Raw genomic sequence first — 13,908 nt, forward strand, 5'->3', positions numbered from 1 at the left:
GGGGGAGCGGGGCCCCCCCCCCCCCCCCTACTTTAAAAAAAACATCTGCTCCTTTTAAAAAAAAAAAAAAAAAAAAAAAAAAAAAGTTTGGGCCTGAAGGTTCAACCGTAGAAGACCTTTTGTTTTCACAGAAGGTGATGAAATTGGCACTCTTTTCCTTTTTCAAAACAATAATCTATGAAATTTACATAATTTCAGTTCTTTGTATACTTACTTCTAGTTCCTGTTTTTTATGGGAAAGTTGGCATGTCTAAAAGTATTGTTCAGTGTAATTCCTGGGCATGTGAATAGCAACTAGGGATCCTCATACAGGAGTATGATTTGTCTCTCTAGTATCAGAAGTGGCCCTTCAGTGAGTTCTCACAGAGATCCAATGTTTTATTCCGGAGATGTAATGGTAATCTTGATTAATATGATTAGAGGCAGGCAACTGAAGCTGCAGTTTATTTGAAAAGGGTGTGCAATGCAAATTAAGTTTTATTATAAATACTGTCTATTATCTTTGTAGCCACTTCATAGATCAGGTTGCACTTGATTTCCATTATTTAATTTTGCTTTCGCTCCCCCTCACTGTCACCTTAAATCCATAAGAAAGGAAATATTTGAAAAAATATTCTAACTTCAGCCAAAAACGGAAACAGAGGAGAGAGATGAAATTATACTTATTGCATTCACCTGCTTTTGCTCTGTCACACAGGAACAAAGTTTGGTTGATAAAACTGATTTTAAAAGTTAAGATTTTAAATCGGAGTGCTACTATGGTTCTGCTTTGTCAAGCTTAAAATAGGATGTTGATTGATTACTGAAGACACAAGATTTCTAAACATCTCTTTCCTTTGTGAAGTTGGACCTCAAAATGAGTGCCAACTGTAGGGAATATCAGTTGAGAGAGAAGAATTTTTCCACCAAAATTGAAGTTAATCAGACTTTGTAAATTAAGGCAAATATTAAAAGTAGTGGTCACCATAGTTAAAACATTATTCTAGCTCTAACCTCTACCCCAACTTTAACTTCAAGATGCAGACCTGTTAACATTTAAACGTAAATGTATTGGATTAATCTGTTTGATGTGAGGAAAGGGGATTCCTCCTGCACCCCCAACTCTCCTTCTCTTTTCTACAAACCACCTAAAATGGTCACTTCTTATGGAGCTTAGGATGACTGCAGGAAGGATGTACACTGGTGGGTTGGAGAGCCCACAACATTTGGGGGGACATCAAAGGAGGTGGAAGCAGAGTGTGGGTAGCATTGCACCCCTTCTGCAGATGTTTAGCATGGGTATGGAATCTTTGGGCCTCCTTTATGCACTGTAACAAAGGAAAAAAGGACGGAAGCACAATATGATTTTTTGGTTTTGAACTTTGCTAGACATCTTTATGGTACCTAAACAACATTACTCTGCCCTTGTAGTAGTGCCCTGAGAACATAACAAGCGAATGGAGTTTGAACTATTTGTTATGGAAAGATATAATCTTACCAGTGATCATAAAAACTGGTATATTAATAATCATATAGTAGTTGCTTCTTTAAACACTGCATTTGTTGCTGTTAGTATTAATCAGAAATAATCTTTTAGGATCAATGAGGGAAGGAAGGGTCATATCCCTGCACTACCAACTTCCTACAGTAGTGGGCAACTGGGGGAAACCTAGATCCTTCATGTTATCTTATTCTTTGTAAATGTCAGGTAAGCATCTAAACTTCTGGAGATTTAACTAACTCTTGACATTTGCCCATTTTTGAGCTTACAGAGAGCTCTTTGTCAGGTGTGGGAAATGTACTCAAGTGTCAATACAAGGTGGAACAGATTGTTTAGTATAAGTAGATAACACATATTTCAAGGGACCATTCAAGATGAAATGTCCAGTTAACTCCCCTCCAGTCATTGGGGGGAGGGAGAGAAAACAAAAAAGCTGGGGGGGGGGAGTTAGTGAGTTACAGATTGTTGCACTAAGCCATAAATTCAGTGTCCATGATGTTTAGTATGTAGCAAAGTTATTAATTTAAGCTCCCGAGCTCGTCTTTTGAGGGTGTTAGAGACCTCTCAGTCATCCTCCTCAAAGGAAACCTGCACAACACCTTCAAAAGAAGAGCATGGGAGTTTAAATTCAAGAATTTAAAAAAATACTAGATCTGTCCCAAATCCTTCTGAGCCCTGATCATCAAGTTGACCTCCTTACAAACTCCCAAATCATTTTCACTGAGATAAAAAAGTCATGTCTGGTGTTTGCTCCCTGACTGCCAAGATGTGTACCAGGGCCACAGCTGGTTCCAGAGCATGACCCTCCTTCTCTGCCACCTCAGGATTGCCTTGCCACTGAGACCCAGCTGTAAACCTCCAGAAGACCTGGCAGCCTAATGTGCTTGATTTTCATTACTTTGCTTGCAGATGCATGCCACTCCTCACCTGACCTGTTTGCTTGGTACTGAAACTGGGGACATAGTAAAATTAGCTATTCAGAATGCCAGACTCTGATTTTCCATCTGGGATCCCATAAAAGTCCTGTATGCAATTTGAATGGCATCATTCAATTGTTTGAATTCCCTGTGTCCCTAGTCCTAGTTGGGCTGCAGTTATTGGTGCCCCAATTGTGAATAAGTGGAAACCAAAGATGTGCAGGTAGCCATGATATTGTTAGGTCCTTTTTTAAAACTGCCACTGGCAACTAGTTTCCCAGCCATGGGGTTGCAGACATCCTGACAGATGGCAACACAGTTTATGTGCCCAAGTGATAAATGCAATCATGTAGTTGTTTGATGTGTTTCTTTATCTTTATTTGAATGCTTCAGAAAACTCTTCTGGGCCCTACTATATTTCATTAGTTATTGTTTAAAATGATTTCTATATATTCATACTACACTCTTTCTGGCATCCAAATGCTTTATAATATCGAAGTAGTAGTTTTGTGTTTGTGATAATGAACATTATTTATTTTTAACCAAGAACAAGAGTAACGTCTTTCTTTCTTTCTTGATATTTCTGCCTACTAAATGGGAAATAAGTCAACTTTAAAAAAAGCTGCTGTTAACTTTCTGCCTTACTATGTTCATGGCACTGCCAAGACTAATCCCAGAAAAGCTTGCAGTGAGCATTTTATGATCCTCCTATCCTTGCTGCAATGAACTAATCTGGCTTTAATATATTGTCAGATAAATTACACACACTGAAGTTCTTGGAGTTTCTTATGGGTGTTTTTCTTAATACTTCCCATCTCCCAATTGGTCATCAAACTCTCTTCTCATGTAATGATTCTGCCCTCACTATTTCATACATTAATATTGTTAAGCCAAATAAGACACAGGAGTGGGGAAAATGTACTGTATTTTTCAAGATTTCTAAAGTGTGCAAAATGGTTTTAAGACAATGGTAAGAATCTGTCACATTAAATTCTTTTCTAAATTTTATGAAGGCTTAAATGAGTATTTGAATATCTTAAGAGATGACAGAGTTGTAATTCTGCCTGTGGAACTCATGTTTAATTTCTAGACTAAAAGGCTGGAAATTTGTGGCTTAGTCCTTAGATTCTCATGAATTTCTGTTTTTTATGGTAACACTGAAGACTGAGTAAGTCTACTCTTGGATTCTTGACTAAAATTGCTCACCCCTTGCTATTACCAGCAACAGTGGGAGTACCAATGTATACAGGTCTGCACAAAGACAGTGCTTAAAAGCCAGAAGCAGCAGGTGCTGAGCCTAGCACTTGCATCATCCCTGCCATCACAGGAGATGACCCTGGAGGTAGCAATGGTGGGAAATATAGCCACAAATTCAAACTGTAAAAAGGGCTTTCATGTGAAAATCTCTTGAGCCTGTTACTTTTTAGAAAGACCTTGATTCCTGATCTGCAGTCCTTGCACAAAATTTCCATTGGCTGTAGGGTGTAACCATTTGGTTTTTAAAGTCTGAGTAAACTACTTTGATTATCTCTTTAAAATAGGGAAGAAGAATAAAGAACAAAACCGGTTTATATGGCATATTTACTGGTGTGAAAATGTTTTTTTTTTTTAATTAAGCTAGTAGTATCTCTGCATTTCTACATATAAAAGTTGTATTTTGCATATTTTTGTTTTGCTACAATTCTGTGTATTAAAGTATTGGGAAGAGTATTTTTGACAGTAAACTAATGTATTTTAAACTTTAAATAGGTGTCTCAATGCATGTACCTATTGCAAAACCAAACATGCCAGAGGAGACCTAGCAAGTTATCCAATTGAAGAACTAGTGGACAGAGCCAAACAGTCTTTTCAAGGTAAGGTTATTTCAGTTATCTAAATCAGCTTTAAGATTACAAGATCTTACTCCCACAGGTAATTTCCTTTTTATAAGAGAGACCTGGTAGTAGGTTAATGTATTATTTGTATTACAAATATGTTGTAAGTGTGCTTGCTGGTGCCCGCTGTATTTAATTCCTTCATTCATTACATTATGCACCAGTACTTTCAGGAGTTAGTATTTCCACAGAAATATTTCATTGGTCTTAATCTTGTTTATACAAAGGTCTATCTCAAGGTTTATTGATGATGATTTGAATTTTTTCCCCCCCCTTCTTAAAAATAGGAGGGGAAAATGTTTTCTGATTTCAGATCCTTTTATGTGACGCACAATAAAAATTGCTTGTGTTTTAAAAACTAATTTTAGCGGCTCTTAATCCTTCACTTTATGTATTGTAAAGTAGTAAGAAGAACAATTATTTTGCATAGAATGTATGCTTACAGTAAAAGCAAATTTCATTAAAACCTCATTAGAGTTCTTATGATGCTGTGTTTTTAGGATGCGTCACTGTTCTAAAAATGGGTCCTTTGGAGTTCCTCTAAGATGTTTAGGAGTACTTGTGGCACCTTAGAGACTAACAAATTTATTAGAGCATAAGCTTTCGTGGACTACAGCCCACTCTTCGGATGCATATAGAATGGAACATATATTGAGGAGCTATATATACACACATACAGAGAGCATAAACAGGTGGGAGTTGTCTTACCAACTCTGAGAGGCCAATTAATTAAGAGAAAAAAAACTTTTGAAGTGATAATCAAGCTAGCCCAGTACAGACAGTTTGATAATAAGTGTGAGAATACTTACAAGGGGAGATAGAGTCAATGTTTGTAATGGCTCAGCCATGTTACTCTGAAATCTAAGATGTTTGTCAGTGCTGCTGGATTTAGGATTCATTTTGGATCCACAGTATCTCTTACTAGGAGCTATTATAAGCTTAAAATCTAAATGGAAAAATTGTAATGACTCTTTTGATTTATTATTGGATGTGTGATTGTTTAATTGGGATGGCTACTAATAAGCTGCCATTTCCTATGTTTTTATCCACTCATAGCTCATACACTTGCTTGGGAAGCATTACAATCCTCATAGTAGAATGCTAATGTTTACAGTTTGTCCCTTGATAGATCTCTAATTTTACCCTTCCTTCAAATAAATACAAATACAGCTATTGTGCCAACTTCATCCCTTGTGTAAACTCACTAAAGTAAATGGCACTGTTCCATGGATTAATTTGCCCACTATGATAAAGTAGCACAAATATTCTAATTTAAACCCAGGGAAATGAAATTGAATGGCTTCTCTCTACATCCTTAAGTCTTCTTGTTGTATCTAGATGTAGATAGATATGGTGTGTGATATCTCATTTCTTTTTAGGCACCTGCAGTGTCTATGAACAAGAAGTATGGGTTATTCTTTACTTAACTATGAACGTTCTTGTTTCTGTGAGTTAAAGTTGGAGCTTCGATATTATTTGAATATGATTATTTTAATATGACTAATATGAAAACATAAATGGATGCTACATAAGTAATAAGGCCACCGAACTTAAGCAAGTTCTAAGTCCATCCTTATTTAGGGAACCATTTAAGCACAAATCTTCATAGATTCATAGATTATAGGACTGGAAGGGACCTCGAGAGGTCATCAAGTCCAGTCCCCTGCCCGCATGGCAGGACCAAATACTGTCTAGACCATCCCTGATAGACATTTATCTAACCTACTCTTAAATATCTCCAGAGACGGAGATTCCACAACCTCCCTAGGCAATTTGTTCCAGTGTTTAACCACCCTGACAGTTAGGAACTTTTTCCTAATGTCCAACCTAGACCTCCCTTGCTGCAGTTTAAACCCATTGTTTCTGGTTCTATCCTTAGAGGCTAAGGTGAACAAGTTCTCTCCCTCCTCCTTATGACACCCTTTTAGATACCTGAAAACTGCTATCATGTCCCCTCTCAGTCTTCTCTTTTCCAAACTAAACAAACCCAGTTCTTTCAGCCTTCCTTCATAGGTCATGTTCTCAAGACCTTTAATCATTCTTGTTGCTCTTCTTTGGACCCTTTCCAATTTCTCCACATCTTTTTTAAAATGCGGCGCCCAGAACTGGACACAGTACTCCAGCTGAGGCCTAACCAGAGCAGAGTAGAGCGGAAGAATGACTTCTCGTGTCTTGCTCACAACACACCTGTTAATGCATCCCAGAATCATGTTTGCTTTTTTTGCAACAGCATCACACTGTTGACTCATATTTAGCTTGTGGTCCACTATAACCCCTAGATCTCTTTCTGCCGTACTCCTTCCTAGACAGTCTTTTCCCATTCTGTATGTGTGAAATTTATTTTTCCTTCCTAAGTGAAGCACTTTGCATTTGTCTTTATTAAACTTCATCCTGTTTAACTCAGACCATTTCTCCAATTTGTCCAGATCATTTTGAATTATGACCCTGTCCTCCAAAGTAGTTGCAATCCCTCCCAGTTTGGTATCATCCGCAAACTTAATAAGCGTACTTTCTATGCCAATATCTAAGTCGTTGATGAAGATATTGAACAGAGCTGGTCCCAAAACAGACCCCTGCGGTACCCCACTCGTTACGGGTTCAATGGGACTTAACCTCCCTTTGTGAGTAGGAATGCTTACAATCAGTGCCTAAGTTTACAAGTTTTTATTTCAACATGCACATTATACTCCTGGGGGAATTTTGTGGCACTGCGCATGAACAGAATTTATGTCCCCCGCAGATTTCTTTTCTTCCCCGCAGAAAAATGACTTTCTGATGGGGAAGCAAAAGGCAGCCACAAGAGCAGTCATGCGATCCTCCCTCTTCCTCTGCATGGCATCCAGGGCCAGGTCAGACCCACCCCCAGATTTCTCCCCCAGCTGCAGGAAGCTCCGCAAACTCCCCTTGCCTCTGCTTCCTGCACCCATCACTCCTCAGCTGCAGGGGGAAGGATTCCTGTACAGGGAGCTTCTCCCCCATCCGCCCAATCCCCCTCAAACCCAGACCTTCCCACTGAGCCTCACTCCCTGCACTCAGAACCCACCCCCACAATGAGCCCCACTCCCTCTACACCTGGACCACCCCGACGAGCCACCCAGCTCTCCACTGCACTGAGCCCCACTCCCCCAGTATCTGAGCCCCCCACACTCGTTCCCCTCTGCCAAGCTCTATCCTCCTCCTCACACACAGACCTCTCCTGTTGAGCCCCAGCCACCTTCACATGGACCCCCCTGCAGAGTCCCATTACCATTGAACCCAGAACCCCCCAACATACCCCTGTGCAACCAGATCTCCCCCGTACCTGGATTCTCCACTGAGCTGCCTGCACCCAGGTTGCCCCACACAGAACCCTCTCAACCCACATCTGGATCCCCCCACACTTGAATCCTGCCTAGCTGAGCCTGCTTGCCCACACCTGGTGTACCTGGCACGGAGGGGCAGGGCCCTGGGGTGTTTTGGAGGCAGGTCTGGTCCTTGCGCTGTGTCACATTTGGGTGCAGACTCACCACTGAATCTGTGTCCTGGGGGCGAGGGGAGTTGCACAGTGATCTGCCACCTCTGTGCAGCCAGTGGCTTGTGCTCCCCAATGCAATTCTGGAGCCCTCACCTGAAAAAAAATCATTGTGAAGTAAAGTGATGGCACATCAAGCTCACTTGCCTGTGGAACCCCTGTAGAGTCTGCATTCATACAGTGGTGTTGCGTTAGCTAACGTAATGCAGATACCATCACAGGATATTGCAAGAGTTAAGTTCAGTTGCTATTTTTATCTCTTTACTGCTAGTTGGTGGAATAAATCATGCAGCATCAAGTGTAGCTCATTACATTAAAAGAGAGAATTACTTGTAACACTGTCGTCAATCTTATGTCTATCACTCACTATATATTCTCACACACCTAACTCATATGTATTAAAAACAGTCTTTTCAAGGGGTGGAGACCTTATCCCCAGTTCCAAGTATGTGTTTGTGGAGGTTACAAGTTTTCAGCGACCATGAACTATGAAATTGCAGTTCTGGATAATGTGCTTTAATCTTGATAAATAATTTAGATGATACAGGAACAGCATTATTTGACATGCTTTTCATCAATTTATATGCAATAAACCATTTAAATTTGAATGACATTTATTATTATTATTTTTGTTTTTCTTTCATATGGCATAATTTTGCCCAATACTTTATAGTTGTTTGCTTTTTCCATTACATGTCTTCTTCCATAAAAAACATCTTCAGTCAAGAATTCTGTCTCTTACTTTGCTTCCAAAAATGCATGAGATGTTGTGACATTTGGGTGTTAACATTTCACTTGTTAAAATTGATTGTATGCTAAACCCACAGATTATCCAGTTCTTTGTATGTATAATAGTTATCAGAGATTTTCATATATCTACTTCGTTGTAATACTTTTAGATGACCTTACTTTGACTGTAAATCATTTACTGTCTAAAAAATAATTAGGAGACTTTCTATATTGGATCAAGATGATTCTTCTGGCCTGATTCAGGGTATTCTTTCTGGGTTTTAATTTCCAGGATCTGTATTTGTCTAAGAAGGGTAGTGAAATTTCTCCTTTTTAAAAGTATTTTGATAGTTATTCTCTCTATTTGCATCTGATTTTCAAATTTTCATATTTGTGGTTGAATTACTGGGCTTCCATTCAGACATATTCCTCAGTTTCCAAACTGCACTTAACATCAGCAGAGGGAGAATTTCCTTTGTCAGCTGTCCTGTTTGATTTTGATTCAGCTTAAAATATATTTGTGCAGTATGCATAGCTGTTCTTTATTTTGATAGTTTAACAGCAGTTCTCATTACTTCTCTGCCTTGAGTTACAAAAAAGAAATCACACACTAAAACAAAAGGATTCACTAGACTTCAAAAAGATTTCTACTTTTTTTTTATTTGATTTTTCTACTTAGTATCATATCAGAGAAAAGAAGACAGCCAAACAGGAGAGAAATAAAACTTAATTACTCATCTCCCTCCGCTGACATTGTTACAGACCCAACTTGTATTGTTTAAAATTTAATTTCAAGCTGGTAAAACTAATTTCAACATTGTCGTCTTTGGGGATCACATCAAATGACTGCTGGAGACCTAAACTTCCATTGGGGTGTGCGGTAGATGAATGAGATGAAACAGTGATTTATTGACTAAACAGTTCTTTGAGTTTCACAGAAGAAACGTTCCCATCATAGTTTATAAATAACTCTTTGCAAACCTGGATTTTATTTTGTTGTTGGTGAATCTTTTGCTTAATATATCTGTAAATGTAGCGCACGGACAGAATAGCTAACTCACAGAACTTTTATGTAACTACTTGTAGATCTCAGATTCCCCCCCCCCCCCAAAATGAAAGTACATGATCTGATGGTGACAGTGTGGAATCATAAAAATGTTCACCTACTAAGGACGCAAAAATTCCAGAGGCTCAGGCTTCATCTCTGAAGTTTGGTTGTGAAGTGACCATTTGTTAAATGAGAGTTACAGAATTGTTCCTTAGTAGTTATACCCAGATGAGGCACCCTGTTCTAGAGCAGTCCAGAATGTCCCACTGAATAGCAGAAAACCACCCACATGAGCTACCTTCCTTAGTAAGTGGAAGTGTTCCTTTATCTGGGAAGCTAGCCACAGTGTGTCTCCTATGCAGTCTACAATTCTAAAGATTTTGGACTACCTTTTACATCTCAAAAGTGTCAAGTCCAGCAGTCAGTTCCATTAAGGTGCACCTGGCTGCAATGTCAGAGATTAACCCCTGTATTGATGGAAGGATTGTTTTCTCTAATCCTATAACAGACAGGTTCCTAAAAGGTCTCAATAGACTGTTCTGTCCTTGGGACTTGAATTTAGTTCTGTCAGCAGTTATTGGCCCTCAAATTGAACCCTCAACCTCTTTCTCTCAGTTACACCTCTCAGTGAAGGTGGCCACCTTAGTAGCCATCACATCTGGAAGGAAGGGGGGTGGGGTTATGTGTCCTGAGAATGGATCCTCCATAGTCTATAGTCTACAGTGACAAGGTGCAGTTCAGACCACATCCTTAGGTTTTTTTACAAAATAGTATCAGATTTCCACCCCATTCAGTCAATATACCTACCATATTTTCCCAAAGCGCATGGTCACAAGGATTAACTCTTTATTTTGTTCTACACTTTAGATATGCACCAAGGCCCTAGCCTTTCACCTGTGTAGAACAAAGCCTTATTGGGTTTCTTCTCAGCTTTTTGTATCATATGCGGAATGAATGAGAAGTCATCCTGTTCCAGCATAATGGCTCTCCAAATAGATGATCAGCTGCATTGTTATATACCATAATGCTAACAGTATCACACCCTCTGAGAAGTTGTCAGCACACTCAAGTATGGTGCATTTTAATTTTACTGCATTTGTGGGAAACACCACTATCTTCAACATCTGCAGAGCAGCAACAAGGTCATTGTTTCATATGTTTGCTAGGCACTATGCATTTACTACAGCTTCAAGAGAAGACACAAGCATGGGGAAAATTCTCTTTCTGAAGAGAATGCTAGGCCAGGCCCTACAACATAATGGAAATATGTAATCGCTCAAAGAACAAGAAATGTTTACTTGCCTTCTCGTAACTGTTGTTCTTCAAGATGTTGCATATCTCTGATACATGACCCAACCTCCTTCCCCAATGCATCTGAGCTTATCTACAGTCCAGTACAAAGGAACTGAAAAATGGGTGGAGCTTGGAGCACAAGGGAGATGAGGGCGCAGGTGAGGCCACTCCTATTGTTATTGCAAGGGAAAACTCTCTGGCACCAGTGCATGAGCCGCACACACATCTGCACGGCCTATATAACACATCTTGAAGAACAACAGTTACAAGAAAGTGAATAGCTGTTTCTTATTTCCAGTTTGAATTTCTCTAGCTTCAATGTCCAGCCATTGGATCTCATTGTGCCTTTAATCTAGCAAACAAAGTATTCGCCACTATCTTCTCATGTGGGCACTCACTGACCATGGTCAAGTTTACCTTTTACCTTTGTCTTGGATAAATTACATAAGCTAAGCTTCTTTTGTGTCTCATGATAAAGCAGGATTTCAAGACCTCAAATCATTCTTGTTGCTCTTTTCTGAACCTTTTCCAATTTTTCAACATTGTTTTTGAAGTGTGAACACTGGAACTGGGGGGAGGGATAGCTCAGTGGTTTAAGCATTGGCCTGCTAAACCCAGGGTTGTAAGTTTAATCCTTGAGGGGGCCATTTAGGGATCTGGGGCAAAAATCTGTAAGAGGATTGGTCCTGCTTTGACCTCCTGAGGTCCCTTCCAACCCTGATTCTATGAACTGGAAAGGGGTACTGGAACAATTTGTATGGTGGGGGGGCCATTGAACCAAATTTTAAGCCTTGTATATGATGGAAACCACTTCAAGTTTACAGGGTGCTGCAGCACCCTTCTCCCCCCCCCCCACCCTTAGTTTTTGTACCTATGGAACTGAATGCAGTGTTCCAATAATGATCTCACTAATTCCTAATACAGAGGTAATGCCACTTGCCTACTTCTACTCAATATTCCCATTTATATATCCCTGTCTCATGCTATCAACTATCCACATAGCTGTTTCATTTCTAGCTCTGCTCAGAAAAAAGTTGCAAGATTTTTTTTTATAACAGTCAAACTATTTTTAAACATAAACACCTTTAGACAGAAACCAGCACAGAAAAATTCAGCTGAAAGGGTGAAATTCCAGAAAGTTATGAAGAGCTAGAAATGGGGTTATAATGTAATATTGTGTATATATAGTCACATTAATCACACAACATTGATTGGCTGCCCTATTAGATCTTGATCCCTCATTCCTAGGTAAAATTCCTGCTGAAGTAAATGAGTTTCACCCAAGCAAGGCTTGTGGGACCAGGTCATAGAGTCAATTGGTACAATTAAGGATAGCCTAACAGATTATAGATTATATAAATTGTATTTACATTATGGCATTATTAGATCTCCACATATTGCTCAGCAACATGTCAAGTCTAAGATGTGAATGAATCAGCCTGGATTTTGCAAGAACATTATACCTCATGCATGCTTGTAAAATGGGATACTCTCCCTACAAAGGCAACAATTGAGAGACATTGTTATTAATCTGTGTTATGACAATGCCTGGAGGGTTCTAATAGTTAACCACGATACCATTATGGTAGATGCTGTATGCACACTGTGATGGGGTGGACTAGGCCCAAAGGCCCTCTGCTGGAGGCCTCAGGGTTCTACCACACCCATCCCAAGAAAGGAGCAATGGAGAGGTCCTTCAAGTGGCCTACAGTGGTTGCGAGGAAGGGCTGCTCGAATGGCCAATCAGAGGCCAGGCAGGTTTGATAAAAGGAGCTGTAGAACAGAGCAGTAGTTAGTTGCTGCTTGGAGCTGCAGAAAAGAAGACTGCGTGCCTGGCTGGAAGAGCAGCAGGGCCACGGACAGCTCAGTATGGGCAGGGACCAGGGGAGCAAGAGGCTTGGCTGCTAGGACTGAGCCAAAAATAGTTTGCTAGCAGGGACCAGGAGAGCAATGAAGAAGCTCCTGGCTGGCTATGGGGACTGAGTAAGGACTGAGCCCAGGGAGGGCCACAGGAAGATAGTGTCTCCAGGAAGGAAGCCCAGGAGATAGTGCCCCATACCAGGGCCAGGACTACTTACTGAAAGAATGGAGAGACACCCAACCAGAGGGGGGGCACTTGCAAGAGATGGGTGCTGACCCTGTTGCACACACTAATGAAAAGACTGCTCTGGCCTGGAAGTGCTTACAGTCTAAGCATATGATGGCAGAAATTATATAAGGGAGAATAAGGTAACACTGTCGTTATTATATCTAGTATATTAAACAGCAGGCCAGAATACCCACTGCCTAGCTATTGTCTGTATCTCAACAGAGGTGAATTTTAGGAGAGATTTGAAGGAGTTTTGAGGAGTCTAGGTTATATACCTACAAATCTAAAATCCAGGTTTCCCTGAGGTTTGATCCTCCTCCCATTGAAGTCAGTGGGAACAGAAACAGACCCGTAATTGGGATAGTCAAAGTCTAGAGATGCACTGTTGTGGATTTTATAATGTGAACTTCTCTTCTGTAGAGATTGTTCTAATAGGGTTGAGTGCGGTTACATTGTCTGGATGTTTTAGATTGGATGTTATGGTTGTGCATTCCAAAATATAAATTCATTTAATAACTATAATGTGAAATAAAATTCATATACCCGGAAAATCCGGGACTTTTTTCAGTATGGGGTGCTAACTTTCTTCAAATTATTGTCACAACCAATATGCTTTGTTCAAAAGACAGCTAGCCAGATAAGTTACTGTTGCAAGCAGAACCTCTCTTAGCAAAAGCAGATTAGTCTTCATCTCGGTCAAACCTGTTCAGTAATGGTGCCTTTGTGTAAAGTGTCATTTGGTGAAGCATTACTGTATATGTGTGGATACAGTGCACTATTACGGAAAGAAAATTACAAAAATGGATATGAGCCCTTGTTTTGCAGGCTTGATCTAAAACTCCTGCAGACAAGTCTCCACTAATCTTTTAACATTGGCGGTTTAAGGGACCAGATAGGTCTGCTTGACGAAAGCTTTTTTTTTTTTGGCATTTTCCCCCTTCCTCCCAAAGCAAGCTGTGGTCAGATT

General features: G+C 39.9%; 1 protein-coding gene across 2 annotated transcripts in view; it reads left to right on the top strand.

The window, feature by feature from the left end:
* Nucleotides 1–13,908, top strand: part of CDKAL1 (CDK5 regulatory subunit associated protein 1 like 1) — a 759,057-nt gene that overhangs the window by 246,551 nt on the left and 498,598 nt on the right. For both annotated transcript variants that reach the window (XM_034762410.1, XM_034762409.1), the window contains exon 9: nucleotides 4,147–4,250. In XM_034762410.1, coding sequence (XP_034618301.1) covers nucleotides 4,147–4,250 — 104 coding nt within the window. The remainder of the gene's footprint in view (nucleotides 1–4,146; nucleotides 4,251–13,908) is intronic.

This window comes from Trachemys scripta, chromosome 2 (genome assembly GCF_013100865.1).
Source record: "Trachemys scripta elegans isolate TJP31775 chromosome 2, CAS_Tse_1.0, whole genome shotgun sequence".
Lineage (NCBI taxonomy): Eukaryota > Metazoa > Chordata > Testudines > Emydidae > Trachemys > Trachemys scripta.